Genomic DNA, 21,050 nt, shown 5'->3' with positions numbered 1-21,050 from the left:
CTGTACAGCATGTTACTCTACTGAATACTGTAGGCAACTGTAACACAATGGCAGGTATTTGTGTCCTTAAACATAGAAAAAATACAGTAAAAACATGCTATTATAATTTCATGGGACCACAGTCATATATGTAGTTTGTGGTTGACTGCAATGTCACTATGCAGCACACGACTACACCTGTTAAATTACAGAGGCTGAGCACGGTGGCTCATGTTTGTAATTCCAGCACCCTGGGAGGCTGAGGAGGGTGGATCACCTGAGGTCAGGAGTTCGAGACCATCCTGCCCAACATGGTGAAACATGTCTCTACTAAAAATACAAAAATTAGTGGGATATGGTAGCAGGCACCTGTAATCCTGGCTACTCAGGAGGCTGAGGCAGGAGAATTACTTGAACCTGGAAGGCAGAGGTTGCAGTGAGCCAAGATCATACCACTGCACTCCAGCCTGGGTGACAGGAGCAAAACTCCGTCTCAAAAATAAAAAAAAATTACAAACAGACATTTCCTAAGGATCGAATATCAATCAGTTTTGCTATGTAGCACACACATCTTAAAATCTCAGCAGTTTACAATGGCAAAGATTTACTGGCTTCTCCTGGATGTGCAGGTTGGCTGTGGCTCTGCTGGCTTCAGCTGGGACAGATCCTGAGCTGTGGGGCAGGTCCAGGTCTGTCCCATGTGCCACTGCATTCTCCTTAGACCAGCAGCTTCCAGGGTGTATTCTTCTCTAGGAAGATCACTGAGCTGCAAGAGGCCAAGCCTCTGGTCTCACGCTGACTCCAACATTCCATGAACCAAAGCGAGCCCCACACCCACGGGCAGGGACATTTTTTCTGGCCATTCTGCCAGGTTACACAGCAGAGGGAGGGAGTGAAGAACTGAAGGTAAAAATCCAGTCTACCACAGAACCCGTGTGGTGGTGGTGGGTTTGGGGGAGGTGGAGACTATGAAGAGACACTGAACTCCAAATTTCAGCAGTAGCTAAAAGATAGTTCCCTTGACGAACCATATACAATATGCCCCTGGTCATCATGGGTGTAGGACACAGAAGCCACAGAGTTAGCAGTGTTGGCCTGATTTGGTGGCCCCTCTGCCCAGAGGCCCTAAAGACCCTCCTCCTGGGGTCCCCACTTTTGAGATTTTATTTGAGGTATCTATTTGAGTGGATAAAGCAAGAAGTAGTCACTGTCCCTAATTCTTTCTTCTCATTGCTACATATATTTTCGCCATGAGCCCAGGATCCGGCAATAAATCAGGGTCAGTCACCGGTTAGTTTAGGCATTAGAACTCGGAGAGGAAAGTGCAACTGTCCAAGGTCCTTAACACACAGAAGTGTTGATGGATGAGGCCGTGGCTTTCAGGGAACACGGAGGGATTCTGACTCCACTGAATCCAGGTGCAGGGCTGCTGTGGAGACAGAGATAATGAGGTCTGTACAGAAAATGAACTTGAAATACAGGCTGGGAGGTGTTCTCCTAACCAAGCATGGCTCTACCAAGTCCCACACCATAGGCAGACCAGTAACTCTCCCTACCAAGGTGATTCTTTCTCAATTGTCACAGTTCCCACACTGCATCTAGCCCTTCCAGTCTCCGGTGGAACCTCACATCCCTTCACTCTTGTGCTCTGATCACTCTCAGGCAGTTTCACATCCTCTTGGCTGTATTTCTGCTCTGGCACTTAACTGAATGGCTGTACCTTGCTTAAATGTGACTTCTCGGGGACCGTATTAGTTGGCTAGGGCTGGGCAGCAACGAAGTAACACAGACCAGGCAGCTTTAAACAACAGAAATGTATTGTCTCCTGGTTCTGGAGGCCAGAAGTCCAAGATCAAAGTATCGGCAGGGCTGGTTCCTTCTGAGGGCCGCAAGTGAGAATCTGCTCCGAGCCTCTCTCCTGGCTTCTGGTGTTAGCTGGCGATCTCTGCTGATTCTTGGCTTGTAAATGCATCATCCCAATTTCTGACTTCACATTTACATGCTATTCTCCCTGTGGATATGTGTGTCCAAATTTCCCTTTTTATAAGAACACCAGTCATTCAGTTAAGAACCCCATGCTACTCCCGTCTGACCTCATCTTCACAAGTATCATCTCCAATGACTCTATTTCCAAATAGGGTCACACTTTGAGGCACTGGGGTTTAGGACATCAACACAAGAACTTCAGTGGGGGAGGGGCACCATTCAACAAAGGGCCAAGATCATTTCTGCACCCCTGCATGCAGCTAGGGGCCTGGCACACGGGAGGCCATCCCTCACCTACCTATTACCTGCCCACGGACAAAAATGCCAACTTGAAGAATGCATATACTCTCACAACTACACCCCTACTTCACTCTCTCTCTCTCTCTCTCTCTCACACACACACACACACACACACACACACACACACTTCTGCAGAAGAAACAGGACAAAGCTGTCAATGTTAGCTTCCAGTTAGGTGCCAAATCTCATGGCCAGCTTTTCAAATTCTCCTCGAGCCTTATCACCAGGATACAGCAAGCAAGATAAAGAAACTGCCAAAACACTTAATTAACTCTCCTGGCATTGGTGGCTTCTTGAGAAGAGCTTAACTTCCCGGCATTCCTCATGAGGAGGGAAGGTGGACACGCATGTTATTCTTTTTTACTGAAAGGAAAACTTTTGGAGTACAAAGAGAGGGAAAACGTGCCAGGCTTCATAACAACCTCCCCCATAAACTCACAAGCCAAGAGTTGGATTGACCACCTGAAAGTCCTGGGCCCAGCTTAATGGTACCAGCCAGCACCTCATGGGGTGACGAGAAACACAAGTCTGTCCATCAGTGTAATGACCCAAGTTCCCATCATGGCTCCACCACCCGCTCCCTGTGCAGACTTGACCAGGAACAAACTCGGCGCTCTTCAGTTTCTTCACCTAGAAAACGGGGGTCATAAGAGCACCCACTCTCCGAGGGAATCTGTGGGAACTGTACAGGAATACAGTAAAGCTGAGAATGGTGCCTGAGATGCAGCTAGTACTCCAAATGTTTGCTATTCTTACAAAACCCCACATGACCTTTCCAAGGTTTCATCAATCACCATGACCTGAGTCACCACAAGCTCTCAGTGGTTAGAGCAGTGAGAATTGATGCCCCCCTGAGAAGTGTTCAGGATGTTAGTTACGTAACATGGCAGAAAAATGACCCCCAAAACGTAGAGGTTTAAACAAACAAACATTTATGATCTCACAGTTTCTATGGGTCAGAAACCCAGGAGTGGCTACACCTGTCTCAGGCCGGGGCTGCAGACGTCTCCATTTCACTAGGGGAGGACCCACTTTCAACCTCACTCATGTGGCTATTGGCAGGCCTCGGTTCCCTGCTGGCTTTGGTTGGAGTCACCTTCAGTTCCTTGCCACGTGGGCCCCTGAGTATGGATGCTCACAGTATGGCAGCTGGCTTGCCTCAGAGAGTGGGAGAGAGCCAGCCCACAAGGGCAGGCATGACAATGCTAGAGTGGCTCCATCATCTAGCCTCGGGACTGACAGCTGCCACTTTTGCTGCATTTTCTTTGTTAAATCTAGTCACAGTTCATACACCCATGTCTTAGCATAGTGATTCACAATAGTCAAAAGGTGGAAGCAACCTAAGTGTCCATCAGTGGATGAATGAATAAACAATGTGACACATATACACCTGAATACTGTGAAGCACTGAAAAGGAAGGAAATTTTGACACAGGCTACAACATAGATGAACCATGAGGACTTTATGCTAAGTGAAATAAGCCAGTCACAAAAAGGCAAACATGTGGAATAGAGAGAAAGAGAACAACAGAATTTAAAAATTACGAACTTCAAACAGTCTACAGAGGGACCTGCCATTCTTCTTAAGGGCAAGCAAAAATCTGCTTCAGTAAAACACTGGGATGGGCATGGAAGCGGGTGTTGCCCAAACTATCTATCAGCAGGCCTAACCTCCATGTCTTGGACTTAAGAGTCTTTTCACTGAACGTCTTAGGGCACCGTGAGTTGAGTCCAGGATACATACACACTTAGGAATGATTAAATACTGCATGACTCCACTATATGAGGTACCTAGAGTTATCCCACAGCACTGATGTACTGGGGTTCCTTTGCTCAAGCGCTAAAATGAGTTAGTGCTTCAAATTAATGAGGACAGAAGTAATATGATGACTGCCAGGGCCTGGGGAAAGGAGAATAGGGAGTTATTTTTTAATGAGTACAGAGTTTCAGATTCGCAAAATGAAAACGTTCAGGAGATGGCTTGCACAACAATGTGAACACACTTAACACTACTGAACTGTGTACTTAAAAATCGTTAAAATGATAAATTTTACAGTAGACATATTTGACACACACCAAAAGAATGGGATCTAAGAGCCAGATCACATGTGAAGGGATGAGATTATACCAGGGCATGAACACCAGGAGCTGGGGATCATCCGAGGCTGCCCGCCACATTCAGCCAACATCTGTAAGGCCACCTGAGTGCCGGCCATACCCAACATGTGCTTGGTAGGACCTGCTAACTCTCAGATGTGTCCCACGGAGAGTTCCCAAGCAACAGAAAAGCCATAGAACTCCGGATCCACAGCTATTTTTAGAATTATCTTGGAAACAGGTTCTGTTTCCAATCAAAGAAGCCCCAATTAAAATTCAGCTCTACCACAAACACCTCATATAGAATACAAAGACAAAACAATGACTGCACTTTCAAGGTCCCATTCTCATGCCCAACTCCTTACAGACTGTAGTTAGTTTTCAAGGCCAAGGATAATGAGGGGAACTCAATTCCAGATAAGGAGAGAAAGGAGGAGGGGCTCCTATAAACTGGTGTTGCTGAAGTGAAGAAACCACTATTTCATACCCTAGTCAAAGTGGAAGAAAAAAAAATTTTTTTTTTTTTTTTTAAACACAGTTTCGCTCGTTACCCAGGCTGGAGTGCAATGGCGTGATCTCAGCTCACCACAACCTCCGCCTCCTGGGTTCAAGCAATTCTCCTGCCTCAAAACCCCCCAAGTAGCAGGGACTACAGGAGTGCGCCACTACGCCCAGCTAATTTTTGTCTTTTTAGTAGAGATGGGGTTTGACCATGTTGACCAGAATGGTCTCAATCTCTTGACATCATGATCCACTCGCCTTGGCCTCCCAAAGTGCTGGAATTATAGGCGTGAGCCACCGCGCCCAGCCAAGAAAATTATTTTAAGCGCTCTCTTTCTGGTCATGGAGCCAATGTGCTCCACTCCATCAAGATAAATATGATAAAGTGTAATTTTTCCTCACATAACTGAGAGCAAAGATCTATTTGTAAGGGCGACACACCCAGCAGAAGACAGAGAACACAGTTTGACTAAATAAGCTCATGTACAGAGGTGCTTAGCAACAGAGTACTTGGTACTTCCAAAGGTATTGTTAAGACGACGGTGGGTTAAATCCTATGCGGCACAGGGCAATATTTTGTCTAGTCAAAATCTCTCTGAAATTTTTCAGGAAAATACTGCATGGAGCTCTGTGTGGTCAGTTTTCCCATAGCACTGATACACTGATACACTGATGCACTGAGGTTCCTTTGGTCAAGCACTAAAATGAGTTGGTTGATTTGCACATAGAGGTTACATGAGACCAGAAAACACACCCTCAATACCAGAGTCTCCCTCAGGGCAGGGAGATGTGTATATCCTGTGAGGGATGAGGCTGCAGGACTGCAAGCAGCTAAGAGAACTCCAGATCTGTCTCCCAACTCACACTCACTGCAGGGCAGATTCCCACTGAGGAAATGACAGACTTTCCACTCAATTTAAACAGTAATAATATTTGTTATTATATTAATAGATCGTGGATATCTGAATTCACGTAACTTAAAAACCTGTGTGGTATAATATCACACAGGGTGCAAATTAAAACCCAGCATTAATAACAACACCCTACCAAGAAATCTTTTCTAGTCTTCTGCACTTAGCAAATCCACCATGTCCAGAGCACGGTGCCACCACATAGCTTCTGTGGGATTTGAGAGGCAAAACAGGCATACTTCCTGTTCTTGTTACTCTTCTTGGGTAGCTCACAGCAATGCCTTCCACAAGCAGCCTCCTTGTGGGGTGGCTGTTATACCCGTGAAACTGACTGGTGTCAGCAACTGCCTGGTGGGACTTATTTTCTAGGAGCATGTGCATATGTAGCTTATTTTCTAAGGGGACGCCGTATAGCTAAGGAAGGCACAAAGCTGAGATTCTAAGGAAGGTATCTGTCAAGAGTTGGGCTTCATGTGTACGTGCCCACCACTTTCTCCATAAACCTTATATTTATGAGACATGGAATATGGAAAGAGAGAAAAGCAGAATTAAAAAATAGGAACTTCAAACAGCCTACAGAGGGACCTGCCATTCCTCTTAAGGGCAAGCAAAAATCTGCTTCAGTAAAACACTAGGATGGGCATGGAAGAGGGTGTTGCCCAAACCACTGGCAGGCCTAACCGCCACGTCTTGGACTCAGGAGTTTTTTCATTGAATGTCTTAGAGCACCATGAGTGAGTGAGTCCACGATACATACATACTTAAGAAAATGTATAGGAAACAATCTCCACAGAAAATGTTCCCCAATCCTTCCTATCTATGCTAATACTTGATTTTGTATCCATTACTAGCAAGACATTGGCATGTCTGGTTTTATAAAAATTTGATATTGTGTAAAGGCCAGCAATACACTGCGTTCAGTAAGAAGTTCAGAAATTCCTAGGCAAATAGAAAGATTATAAACCTATCTAGAGTGCAAAACGGTGGAGCTCAGCCTTTGGTGTGCATTAGAATTGCACTGAGGGCTTCTTAAGTAAAACACTGCTGGCTGGGCCCACTCTCACCGGTTGACTTAGCTGGTCTGGAATGGTGTCTGAACAACTGCATTTCTGGAGTTCCCATGTGATGCTGATGCTCCCGGACTGAGGATTATACTTTGAGAACCACTGTGAACAGCTGACCTAAGAAGGGCATTTCCAGGCAAAGACAATCAGAGGCTAATTCTACCCAAGACTCTCCGCCCACAACTGTTCTCTGCACAAACCTTGGCAAAGTCTATGCCAAGACACATTTTATCTTTTCTTTTCTATGAACCTCAGGCATATAGATTTGAGTTGACCATAATCCTTGGTTTGTGACCCACTCTTACCCAGTGGTTATGTATGATCATTTGTTCATTTTCATTCATTTTCAATAACATAAACATGAATCAGATAATATCGGTTTATAACATTAGAAATATATATTCTTACAGATACCTTAAAACAGACATGTATTTTAAATTTTAGTATTTCTAATCGCTGAAGAAATACTAAGAAAGGGTCCATGAGTAAAGAAATGTACCCAGTCAGTTTTAACATGGGAGGACATGGCCTTATCCTATGTCCTCCTCAGATTCCCCAACAAAGCTCATCTTCCCGTCCTCTAGCTGCATCCTTCAGTTTCCATGAAAGTGCCCCAAAATCAAGAGCCCAGACACAAGGAGGCAATTCACAGAAAAGTAAACAAAGTAGTAAACAAACGCAAGGGGGGAAAATGTTAACTCTGCTCATTATCAGACAAATGCAAATGAAAGCATTTTGTGAGGCTGTCATTCTGTGACTACTAAATTAGCAAAAATGGAAAAAAAACAGGGCAGCAGTTGTGATGCCTGTGACCGTCTGTGATATTACAGTAAAACTGACAGGGACAGACCATGCTGTCGGCAATGTAAACAAGAACAACAACAAAAATCTAACAGCTGCAAGCTGAGGTGTAATGGACACCTGTGTAGGCACCTCACTCTGCAAAGTTTATCCCAAAGAAGTAATTGAAGGGAAATAAACAACCTGGGTTGCCCCAACAAGGCAATGCCTCAGAAAACCACAGTACAGCAACATGACAGTATATAATACAGCTGGGGCATATTACAGTTTTGAAGAGAAATATACAGATGATATTTAGTACATGAACAGTATAAAATACAACATGATAGGTGTGCTGTAGTTAAAGCCACGTAAACACAGGTAACTACCTGTACCAGGGCTGCAAGGCCAAGTGCAAAAACTAACACAGCTATTGTATCTGGAAATGGGGATGGGTGTTGCTTTCTGCCTTTCAGTGTGTTCTTGCTGCGGTATTGTGTTGCAATCATCTTTTTAGAGCTTGAGAGGTTCCTACCTTGAGAACTTTCACAGCTTTCCTCATCACTGTTGTCCTGACAGTTATTCTGTCCATCGCAGATGAAGCTCTTGTCAATACAGAGGCCGTTCTTGCAGTGGTAGCGGGCGGTAGAGCAAAGCAGAGGATTTGCTGCTGCTGCTGCGGAAGGAAAACACGACGGGTCACCAGGGAGGCTGGCAAGTCCCCTCGGGGACCCTGGAACTTCTTTCAGCTTGCGCCCCGCTCAGGAAGCAGTAAGCTTATCTTCTAAGCTGGCAGACTCAAAGCCTATCCTGGAAGAGTGGCCAGCCAAATGTGAACACAAGGCTTACTCTGCCTCATTCTACAGCCAAATGTGAACACAAGGCTTACTCTGCCTCATTCTAAAACTTCCTGAGGTCTTTGCAGGGATCTGCCACTCTGGTTAAGTAAGTCTGCTTAATAACTGAATATTTATGGCTTTCAGCACCATCAGTAGGAATCCCTTTGAAATGCATCGAATCTTGGCTTCGTTAGCATTTACCTTTTTTGGTGACAGCACAGGGTCATTCTTAGGAACACTAATTTTTAGACTGGGCTGTAAAACAGGGTTGCCTTTGGCTCCTTTTCAGAACTTTCTAGTCTCTTTTTAAACTATCCTAGGCTGCTGTGCTTTTGCAATTCTCTTTTGTTTTTCTATTTTTGTTTTTTTATTTATGCAAATGTAGGGGTACATGAGAAATTTTGTTACATACACACAATGTATGATGTAATCAAGTCAGGGTATTCAGGTGTCCATTATCCAAGTGCAGTACATTTTTGTTAAGTATATTCACCCTCTTCTGCTATCCTTCGATCTTGCAGTATGTTACCCTGTAACCCACTTCTCTCCATCTCTTTATCCTCCACCCTTGCTCCTACTCACCCTTCCTAGTCTCCGATATCTATTTTTCCACTCTCTACCCCAATGTGATCAATGGCTCACCTGACATGGTCAACCGCTAGGCTCGCCAGCAGCCACTGAGGGGTCTGGGCAAAACCTGAACCTCACGGATGTCTCCACTGAGGGATCTGCTGTCTGTTGGCAAGAATGTGGAGGGAGAGGAAGTCTCATAAACTACAAGCGGAGGTGCAAACTGGTACATCCACCTGAGAGGCCCATTTAGTCACAGTAAAGTCTATGGTGCACTAGCGTGGCCCAGTCATTTCACTTCCAGCTATATACACTTCTCTTGAGAGACTCTTTTTTTCTGTCCCTTTTAAAGAAACAGGGTTTCAGTAACTAAGTGCAGTGCAGTCTCTCACTGTAGCCTTAAACTCCTGAGCTCAAGCGATCCTCCCATCTCAGCCTCCTGAGTGAATGGCTGGTAGCATAAGAGAGAGACACATGGAGCAAAGCCAAGCTGGAAGGAGTAGCTGAGGCAGGGATCCACGCACCTCTCTGCCACTGTGGAAGTCATGGCACGATCTGATCCCACAGCTGTGTAGGATGCTTCCAGTTCCCTAACTATGTATCAGCCTTTTAATTCCTCACTTATTCTTTATGGCTCACTAAGGCAAACTTAGTAGCCTCAATTTCTTCTATGCAAACAAAAAGCCCATGCACCTAGTGGGTCAGTAAGCATTTTCCGAGCAGCTCCTCCATGAGGCTCCTATTCTAGGCACTTTCTGAGACCTCAAAAGAAATGACAGATCCGGGCCCTCCCCTCAAGAAGTGTGGTAACTGGCTGGTACAAGGTCAGCATAAAACTATTTAACAACACAAGAGCAAGTCTCCACAGAAAACCAGTATTTCTACAGTACAATTTACTTGCAGTATGATTCAAACAAGGTTCATTCCAGGGCTCTGTTTTCAATAACTGAATCAGCCAAGTAGAAATTACTCCAATCCCAGCTCTGCCACTTATTAATCTTGGGCGAATTACTTCACCTCTCTGAGTCTCGGCTGCTTTATCTGTGGACAGGACCCTCTACGTGATTTGTGAGGTCCACTGCAAACTGCAAACTAAACATGTGGGGTCTGCTATCAAAAGTTATTTTAAAAACTCAAGATGGCAAGAGCAGAGCATAAAACCAAGGTGGTCCCCTTCTAAGCTAAGCACTGGACCTGTATGGCTGCACCAGCCACAGACCAAGAAGCTGATCCTGCTACTTACAACATTAATCTGAGCATCAAATGAGATCCACGAGAAAATGTACAGCGCCCAGTCTGACATGCAGCACAGGCTCAAGGAATGTTATACTCGTTCCCCTCATTACATCAATCTTGGCGCTACAGAGTGTGGCCTTCCCAAAAGCAGCAACATCTGTAATGATGAAGATGGGTCATCCTGGACCTTGGGGAATGAACTGAGCCAGCACCTACATTGCATGTGGTGGGCACAGCACCAGAGCGAACATCAGGCCCAGCACAGAAGATAGCTATGTTGCTTTGGGATCAGGGCCACACCAGCTCCAGCATCTCTCTCTGGGATCCTCTACGGCAACATGGCAGTTGTAATCTCCCCATGCTTCACTGAGCTGTTGTGAACACACAGAGATCATGGCTGCAAGGACTCGGCTAACCTCACAGCACTATCTAGATCTAAGGAAATGCAGCCTTTTTTATTTTAACTATTCCATTCCAAAAGTTTGATTTGAAAGGCCAGAGGAGGTGAGGGAAATGGGGGAAGCCAGGGTTCGGTGCTGAGGATGATAGAGCAATGATGTAAAGTCAAACAGAAGTGGTCTGGCCTGAAAATGGAAGTTTTAATTATTGACATCGCTGTGGGCCAGAGAATGGCTCGACTGGATCAAGCTGAAACCAAGGTCTGACTTCAGCCAAACTGAGATGGAGAAACCCAAAACCACAAATCACGTTTGGTTTTGTCCAAGGCAGCTCTCCAAACCCTTGTGTTCATCAGCATCCACCATGGTGCCCTTCAGCTTCTCTGGGACCACGTGGGTCACATCTATGCAGCCAAAACGTCAGTAACCGTCAGCTCACTCAGACAGACAGCCTGGGAAAGGCATTCTAAGTGCTTCAAGATGGGGTATTCAAAAGTTTATGTAAATGTCCTGATGGAGAAAGCTGGGCAGAGTCATGCTGAAACCACTGTCATCTGCTTACTTTTCCTTCAGTCTTAGATCCTTTCAATCTCTCAAACTTTCAAAAAGAAAAAAGTCACATACATGTATATATGTGTATATACATATGTCTACATACATGTTACATATACATTATGTGTATATCTGTTTAAAAACCAAGTCACAGACTGGTTTTAATGTATATAACCCAAAAGACTAGTAGCCAGAATATGTAAAGAACTCTCAAAAATCAAAAAGGAAAAGAAAACTCAATAGAAAAAAGGGCCAAGGATATAATCAGGCAATTGACATAAGAGGAACAGCAAATGGTCGGTAAAAACTTGAAATAATGTATACTGTCACTGATGATGAAGTGCCACTATGCAGGAGACTTACCACACTCAAGATCTTAAAGTACCAAGTTGTTAGCAAGAATGTAGAGGAAGAAGAAGTCTCATAAACCACAAGTGAGGGTGCAAATTAGTACATCCACCTGGGAGGCCCATTTAGTTACAGTAAAGCCTATGGTGCCTGTAGCATGGTCCAGTCATTTCACTTGCAGCTATATACTCTTCTCTAGAGAGACTCTTTCTCCCTTTTAAGGAAACAGGGTTTCAGTAACTAACTGCAGTGTAGTGCTGCAATCATCCCTCACTGTAGCCTTAAACTACTGAGCTATTGATCCTCCCACCTCAGCCTCCTGAGTAGCCAAGACTACAGGCATATACCACCATGCCTGGCTAATTTTATAATGTTTTGTAGAGACAGGGGTCTTGCTATGTAGCCCAGGTTGGTCTCAAACTCCTGGCTTCAAGCAGTCCTCCCACTTCAGCCTCCCAAAGTGTTGCAATTACAGATGTGAGCCACCACAAGACTCCTGAAGAAACAAAAATGTTTACTGAAGCCATTATTTGTAAAATTAAAAAATTAGAAGTGACCCGAATTGCTCAGCCATGGTAGCTCACGCCTGTAATCCCAGCACTCTGGGAGGCTGAGGTAGGTGGATCATTTGAGGTCCAGAATTCAAGACCAGCCTAGCCAACATGGTGAAACCCCATCTCTACTAAAAACACAAAAATTAGCTGGGCGGTAGTAGCATATGCCTGTATTCCCAGCTACTCGGGAGGCTGAGGCAGGAGAATCGCTTGAGCCTGGGAGGCAGAGGTAGAAGTGAGCCAAGTTCATGCCAACTGCACTCCAGTTTGGGTGAAAGAGTAAGATCCTGCCTCAAAAATTTAAAAAATTGCTTAAATGTTTACTTATAAGAGGATAGATATGATGTGTTATACTGTTACAATGCCAGGGCTGACTAACTGCTCCTATCAAGGGCCCAACAGTAAATATTGTAGGTTTAGTAGCTGTTTGGTCTTTGTCTCCTGTAATGACTCATCTTGGCCATTGTGTTGCAAAGCAGCCATAGGCAATCTGTAAATGAAGGGCATACTATATTCCAACACAACTTTATGTACAAAAACTGGTGTTAGGCCAAATTGGGCCATAGTGTGTCAACTGATGCTGTACTGTAGTGAAAAATGAACTGGTGTCAAGATGGATGAATCCCACAAATACAATAGCAAGGGACAAAAGCAAGCAGTGATAACACCAGGAAGCAGACAAATGCATGGGCAGACAGGGGCGGGTCCCCAGTAAAACTCCACCTTTAAGCCAAAAACAGTTTAAAGCCTGAAAGCCAAGCTATAAGTCAAATCTGCCGACTGGATTGAGAACCTTGCTTACTGTTTGGCACACTTTCCTCTGATTGATCCCTACCATTACCTATTTTACATATATCTACCCTTTTCTAATTGGCTTTCTACACTGTCATGCCCACCTTTGAGTGGGGTCTTCACTTTAACCTTTTTTGCATACTCACAAACCAATCAGCATGCACTCCTCATTCTGAGTCCATAAAAAGCCCTGGACCCAGACACACCGGAAAAGAAAATCATCCCTACAATCTCTCCACTGAGCTGTTCTATCACTCAATAAAACTTTTCTCCACCCCTGCTTGCCCTTTGAATTGTCAGCATATCCTCATTCTTCTTGGATATGGGATAAGAGCTCAAGAACCACTGAACATGGGTCCAACCTATAACACAGATGGGCTGCGTGGAAGGGGTGCTTCCATCAGCAGTCCTGGGATGAAGTGAGGCCCAGGCAGGGCAGGGAGTGTCACTAGCTATGGAGGTACCCTAATGGCAAAGTGGCCCAGAAAAATCCTGTGTCAGTAGTAGGCTATGTACCATAACCATTGATATGAAGTTACCCATAAAAGAAAATGCTATTTTTCATAGCAGGATAAAAAAAAATATAAGGAAAGAAAAAAAAACTTGAATGGGAATAAACAACCCCAAGTCCAGGGCAATGGATGCCTCTGGAGAGAAGAAAGGAACGAAAAAAGGCATGGCTGGAGATTTTTTGTTCTTTTTTTTTTTTTTGGAGATGGAGTCTCACTCTGTGGCCCAGGCTGGAGTGCAGTGGCGCCATCTCAGCTAACTGCAACCTGCGCCTCATGGATTCAAGCTATTCTCCTGCCTTAGTCTCCTGTGTAGCTGGAATTACAGGCACTCACCACTATGCTTGGCTAATTTTTGTATTTTTAGTAGAGACAGGGTTTCACCATGTTGGTCAGGGTAGTCTTAAACTCCTGACCTCATGATCTGCCTGCCTCAGCCTCCCAAAGTGCTGGGATTACAGGCATGAGCCACTGTGCGCAGTCTGGCTGGAGAATTCTAATTATATTTGGTAATATTTTATTATTTAAAAATTCTGAAGCAAATATGGCGATATGGTGATACATTTTTGACACTGGATGTTGGGAATCTAGATGTTCATTTTACTTTCCTTTTCCTTTTCAGTATGTTTCAGAAACTTCACTAAACATTATCAAAGGTCTAGTCTAGCAGAAATGTTTCAACAAACATTCACTTTCCTTGTCATTTATTTTCCCATCATAAAGCTCTCCCTGGTCCACAAACACCTCTTAATATTTAGTATCTTTCACACTCAGGGACATAGTTGCTCAGAAGACATGGCTGTATCCTTGTATACAACCACACCTAGGATTCCTCCTTGTCAATGACTTCTCATAAAACACAATACAATCTCTCCCATCCTTTGCAGGGCAAAAAAAAAAGAAGCAATGAATGGTAGAGGAACATAGCCCAAACCTAGCAGCAAGCCAGAGAAAAACGCCTCCCAGCCATCAAAACATCCATCACAATGTTCATGTCCTGAAAGTGCCGGGAGCTTCCTCAAAGAAAAGCCCTCATGCTATCGCCTCTTTCAAGGTCTATGGCTTCTCCATTTATGTAAATTCCAACACGTTCTGTATACCTGGTCCCAAGGACAAAGCAAATTAAAAGGGAGAGGGGATGCCACTTGCTGCCCTGCAGACAAACTGGCAGCAAGAAATAAAAGCTGACAACCAGAGAAAGGACGGAAGAGCTCTAAAAAGCGACCTCAAGAATTCCAAAAGCTAGAAATTTGATCACATAGGGGTAGAGAGTGGCAAAATAGATAACAGAGCCTGGGAAGGGCGAGCAGGGGGAAGGGAGGAAGATAAAGAGATAAACAGATGGAGAGAAGGGGGTTAAGGATACAAACACACAGTACGATAAAAGGATAGCATAGTAGGGTGAATGTACTTAACAAAAATATACTGTGCTTGAGTAACAGACACCTAATACCATGACTTGATCACATCATGCATTATGTGCAGAACAAAATTTCTCCTCTACTCCATGCATTTGCATACATTTAAAAAATAAAAATATTTTTTAAAAATTCTAAAAGCACAGCAGCCTAGGATAGTTTTAAAAAAGACTAGAAAGTTCTAACGAGGAGCCAAAAGCAACCCTGTATTATAGCCTGGTCTAAAAATTGATGTTCCTAAGAATGACCCTGTGCTGTCACCAAAAGAGGTAAATGTTGACAAAGCCAAGATTCGATACATCTCAGAGAGATTCCTGTTGATGGTGCTGAAAGACATAAATATTCAATTATTAAGCAGACTGACTTAAGCAAAGAGGGAGATCTCTCCAAAGACCCCAGACAGCTCAGGCTTCACTACATTTCTTCCAGAGCCAGACTGACTTAAGCAAAGAGGGAGATCTCTCCAAAGACCCCAGACAGCTCAGGCTTCACTACATTTCTTCCAGAGCCTCTGCGTCTATTTACTCAGCTCTGCCAGATTTCAGAATGATTGTATTTGGGACGATGGTAGACAAGTCTTAAGGGTTTCTGTGGGCCCATGGGGCCTGGCCCAGGACTGTGCACATAGTAAATGCTCAATGAACAGATCATAAGCGGACCAGGAAGCATTTCACCCTCTGGGATGTTATGTTTCTGTACCTTTTAGCCATATTTAATGTGCTCCAAATGTTTGTTTTCTTTGTCCTTGTTATGGCTTACCAGTCACTGAGAAATGTTTTATGTTACTCAGTTAACTGGGGAGAGGAATATTGTATTTTACAATATTTATTTCACTAGGGGTGGAGAAAGTTGTCTGCAAAGTCAACTTCAAAAACGGAATTGTAGGCTCAAAAGCTGCATGGTTATTATTACCGAAAGAAACACAGGGTTCTAAAGCTCTATTTCCCAAGCCGCAACACTCAGGAAAAAGAACTTGTCTCTCTCTCTGCCAGAGGGAGGTGGGAGGCTGGAGTTAAGGAAATCGCTCAGTGGTTAATTAAACTGGCAGGGTATACTTCAACCACATCTAAAAGATAGGACCAAGAAACCACTGTGGTCTCCCAAAAGTAACTGGAAATAAAGCAATCTGTCTACAGTAGGACTTAGGAAATGTCCTCTTTAATTCATTTAGAGTCTGTGAAGTCGGCTCCTTGTCTACCTCAAAGGGTCTTGACAAAACGCATAAGTGAGAAACTTCTTATCATTAGCCCCCACAATTCCCATCGGCTCCTCCATCCTGTGGTGGTCACCACTCACTTCCTAACCTCACAGCCTCCATTGGTCCCTGTCTTCCCAGCTCCAATTTCCCTGGAAACCGGCCAACTGAGGGAGAAGGAGCTACACTGAGACTTTCTCTTCTCCAGGATAGAAGGTGCCTGGCCCCAGGAAATCAGAGTCCACTGAAGCAGTCTCCTTGCAGACCATCCCTGCAATAAGCCCTGTACCCTTTGCAACTTGGAAAATGCTCATTGCCTTGACCTTGGCTTGCCTATGGAGACCTCCTTCAAAGGAGTTCCTCCTTCCAAAGTCTGCTCAACAGGGCTTCTGAGACTCTCCCAGCCCCAAGGCTACTAGATCCCCCAGCCTCAGCAGCCCTTACCCCTCCAAGACAGAACACAGTCCATGCACAGCCGCATTCTGCACATGGAACCTCTTCTGTATCTGCGGGAGAGGAAAGGGCCGCCACTGTGGGCAAGCAGGCAAGAGGCAAAAATACCTCAATCTGGCTTGCTTTTTCCTTAGGCTCCGAGGACTCAGAGGATTTTAATTTTTTTTTTTTAATTTTTTATTGCATTTTAGGTTTTGGGGAACATGAGCAGAACATGCAAGACAGTTGCGTAGGTACACACATGGCAGTGTGTTTTGCTTCCTTTCTCCCCTTCACCCACATTTGGCATTTCTCCCCAGGCTATCCCTCCCCACCTCCCCCTCCCACTGGGCCTCCCCTTTTCCTCCCAATAGACCCCAGTGTTTAGTACTCCCCTCCCTGTGTCCCATGTATTCTCATTTTTCATCACCCGCCTATGAGTGAAAATATGCGGTGTTTCATTTTCTGTTCTTGTGTCAGTTTGCTGAGAATGATGTTCTCCAGATTCATCCATGTCCCTACAAACGACACGAACTCATCATTTCTGATTGCTGCATAATATTCCATGGTGTATATGTGGAACATTTTTCCAATCCAGTCTATCATCAGTGGGCATTTGGGTTGATTCCAGGTCTTTGCTATTGTAAACAGTGCTGCAATGAACATTCGTGTGCATGTGTCCTTATCGTAGAACGATTTATAGTCCTTTGGATATATACCCAGTAATGGGATTGCTGGGTCAAATGGAATTTCTATTTCTAAGGCCTTGAGGAATCGCCATGCTGTCTTCCACAATGGTTGAACTAATTTACACTCCCACCAACAGTGTAAAAGTGTTCCTTTTTCTCCACATCCTCTCCAGCATCTATTGTCTCCAGATGTTTTAATGATCGCCATTCTAACTGGCGTGAGATGGTATCTCAATGTGGTTTTGATTTGCATCTCTCTGATGACCAGTGACGATGAGCATTTCTTCATATGATTGCTGGCCTCATATATGTCTTCTTTCGTAAAGTGTCTGTTCATATCCTTTGCCCACTTTTGAATGGGCTTGTTTTTTTCCTGTAAATCTGTTTTGGTTCTTTGTAAATTCTGGATATCAGCCCTTTGTCAGATGGGTAAACTGCAAAAATGTTTTCCCATTCTGTTGGTTGCCGATTCACTCTAGTGACCGTTTCTTTTGCCGTGCAGAAGCTGTGGAGTTTCATTAGGTCCCATCTGTCTATTTTGGCTTTTGTTGCCAATGCTTTTGGTGTTTTGTTCATGAAGTCCTTGCCTACTCCTATGACCCAGATGGTTTTGCCTAGATTTCCTTCTAGGGTTTTTATGGTGCCGGGTCTTATGTTTAAGTCTTTAATCCATCTGGAGTTAATTTTAGTGTAAGGTGTCAGGAAGGGATCCAGTTTCTGCTTTCTGCACATCGCTAGCCAGTTTTCCCAACACCATTTGTTAAACAGGGAATCCTTTCCCCATTGCTTGTTTTTGTCAGGTTTATCAAAGATTGTATAGTTGTAGATATATTGTGTTGCCTCCGATGCCTCTGTTTTGTTCCATTAGTCTATGTCTCTGTTTTGGTACCAGTACCATGCTGTTTTGATTACTGTAGCCTTGCAGTATAGTTTGAAATCTGGTAGTGTGATGCCCCCCGCTGTGTTCTTTTTGCTTAGAATTGACTTGGCTATCCGGGCTCTCTTTTGGTTCCATAAGAAGTTCATGGTGGTTTTTTCCAGTTCTGTGAAGAAAGTCAATGGTAGCCTGATGGGGATAGCATTGATTCTGTAAATTACTTTGGGCAGTATAGCCATTTTCACGATATTGATTCTTCCTAACCATGAACATGGAATGTTTCTCCATCTGTTTGTGTCCTCTCTTATTTCGTTGAGCAGTGGTTTGTAATTTTCCTTGAAGAGGTCCCTTACGTTCCTTGTAAGTTGTATTCCTAGGTATTTTATTCTTTTTGTAGCAATTGTGAATGGCAGTTTGTTCTTGATTTGGCTTTCTTTAAGTCTGTTATTGGTGTAGAGGAATGCTTGTGATTTTTGCACATTGATTTTATATCCTGAGCCTTTGCTGAAGTTGCTTATCAGTTTCAGGAGTTTTTGGGCTGAGATGATGGGGTCTTCTAGGTATACTATCATGTCATCTGCAAATACAGACAATTTGGCTTCCTCTCTTCCTATCTGAATACCCTTTATTTCTTTTTCTTGCCTGATTACTCTGGCTAGAACTTCCAGTACTATATTGAATAGGAGTGGTGAAAGAGGGCATCCTTGTCTAGTGCCGGATTTCAAAGGGAATGGTTCCAGTTTTTGCCCATTCAGTATGATATTGGCTGTTGGTTTGTCATAAACAGCTTTTATTACTTTGAGATATGTTTCATCGATACCGAGTTTATTGATAGCATAAAGGGCTGTTGAATTTTGTCAAATGCCTTCTCTGCATCAATTGAGATAATCATGTGGTTTTTGTTTTTGGTTCTGTTTATGTGGTGAATTACACTGATAGACTTGCATATGTTGAACCAGCCTTGCATCCCCGGGATGAATCCTACTTGATCATGATGAATAAGCTTTTTGATTTGCTGTTGCAATCGGCCTGCCAATATTTTATTGAAGATTTTTGCATCTATGTTCATCATGGATATTGGCCTGAAGTTTTCTTTTCTTGTTGGGTCTCTGCCGGGTTTTGGTATCAGGATAATGTTGGTCTCATAAAATGATTTGGGAAGGATTCCCTCTTTTTGGATTATTGGGAATAGTGACAGAAGGAATGGTACCAGCTCCTCTTTTGTGTGTCTGGTAGAATTCGGCTGTGAACCCGTCTGGACCTGGGCTTTTTTTGTGTGGTAGGCTCTTAATTGCTGCCTCGACTTCTGACCTTGTTATTGGTCTATTCATAGTTTCAGCTTCCTCCTGGTTTAGGCTTGGGAGGACACAGGAGTCCAGGAATTTATCCATTTCTTCCAGGTTTACTAGTTTATGTGCATAGAGTTGTTTGTAATATTCTCTGATGATGGTTTGAATTTCTGTGGAATCTGTGGTGATTTCCCCTTTATCATTTTTTATTGCATCTATTTGGTTGTTCTCTCTTTTATTTTTAATCAATGTGGCTAGTGGTCTGTCTATTTTGTTGATCTTTTCAAAAAACCAGCTCTTGGATTTATTGATTTTTTTGAAGGGTTTTTCGTGTCTCAGTCTCCTTCAGTTCAGCTCTGATCTTAGTTATTTCTTGTCTTCTGCTGGGTTTTGAGTTTTTTTGATCTTGCTCCTCCAGCTCTTTCAATTTTGACGATAGGGTGTCAATTTTGGATCTCTCCATTCTCCTCATATGGGCACTCATTGCTATATACTTTCCTCTAGCGACTGTTTTAAATGTATCCCAGAGATTCTGGCATGTTGTGTCTTCGTTCTCATTGGTTTCAAAGAACTTCTTTATTTCTGCCTTCATTTCATTGTTTATCCAGTCAACATTCAAGAGCCAGTTGTTCAGTTTCCATGAAGCTGTGCGGTTCTGGGTTGGTTTCTGAATTCTGAGTTCTAACTTGATTGCACTATGATCTGAGAGGCTGTTTGTTATGACTTCAGTTGTTTTGCATTTGCTGAGGAGTGCTTTACTTCCAATTATGTGGTCAATTTTAGAGTAGGTGTGATGTGGTGCTAAGAAGAACGTATACTCTGTTGATTTGGGGTGGAGAGTTCCGTAAATGTCTATCAGGTTTGCTTGCTCCAGGTCTGAGTTCAAGCCCTGGATATCCTTGTTGATTTTCTGTCTGGTTGATCTGTCTAATATTGACAGTGGAGTGTTAAAGTCTCCCACTATTATTGTGTGGGAGTCTAAGTCTCTTTGTAAGTCATTAAGAACTTGCGTTATGTATCTGGGTGCTCCTGTATTGGGTCCATATATGTTTAGGATCGTTAGCTCTTCTTGTTGTATGGATCCTTTTACCATTATGTAATGGCCTTCTTTGTCTCTTTTGATCTTTGTTGCTTTAAAGTCTATTTTATCAGAGATGAGAATTGCAACTCCTGCTTTTTTTTGCTCTCATTTTCTTGGTAAATCATCCTCCATCCCTTTATTTTGAGCCTTTTTGTATCCTTGCATGTGAGATGGGTTTCCTGGATACAGCACACTGATGGGTTTTGGATTTTTATCCAATTTGCCAGGCTGTGTCTTTTGATTGGTGCATTTAGTCCATTTACATTTAGGTTAGTATTGTTATGTGTGAATTTGATACTGCCATTTTGATGCTAGCTGGCTGTTTTGCCCGTTAGTTCTTGTAGATTCTTCATTATGTTGATGCTCTTTAGCATTTAGTGTGATTTTGGAATGGCTGGTACTGGTTGTTCCTTTCTATGTTTAGTGCCTCTTTCAGGAGCTCTTGTAAAGCAGGCCTGGTGGTGACAAAATCTCTGAGTACTTGCTTGTTCACAAAGGATTTTATTTTTCCTTCACTTCTGAAGCTCAGTTTGGCTGGATATGAAATTCTGGGTTGAAAGTTCTTTTCTTTAAGGATGTTGAATATTGGCCCCCACTCTCTTCTGGCTTGTAGCGTTTCTGCCGAGAGATCTGCTGTGAGTCTGATGGGCTTCC

The 21,050-nt window shown here is 43.6% G+C and overlaps 1 protein-coding gene across 11 annotated transcripts in view; it reads right to left on the bottom strand.

Moving 5' to 3' along the window:
• LDLRAD3 (low density lipoprotein receptor class A domain containing 3) overlaps window positions 1-21,050 on the bottom strand; it is a 294,583-nt gene that overhangs the window by 122,997 nt on the left and 150,536 nt on the right. For 7 of the 11 annotated variants that reach the window (XM_035262370.3, XM_009007934.5, XM_035262369.3 and 4 more), the window contains one exon: window positions 8,153-8,293. In XM_035262370.3, the coding sequence (XP_035118261.1) occupies window positions 8,153-8,293 (141 nt within the window). The remainder of the gene's footprint in view (window positions 1-8,152; window positions 8,294-21,050) is intronic. The other 4 variants (XM_078340851.1, XM_009007935.5, XM_078340850.1 and 1 more) reach the window with 1 other exon arrangement.

This window comes from Callithrix jacchus, chromosome 10, assembly GCF_049354715.1.
Source record: "Callithrix jacchus isolate 240 chromosome 10, calJac240_pri, whole genome shotgun sequence".
In the NCBI taxonomy this organism is placed as follows: Eukaryota; Metazoa; Chordata; class Mammalia; order Primates; family Cebidae; genus Callithrix; species Callithrix jacchus.
Note: the sequence above shows the minus strand (reverse complement) of the source record. Positions and strands in the feature narration are given on the sequence as shown.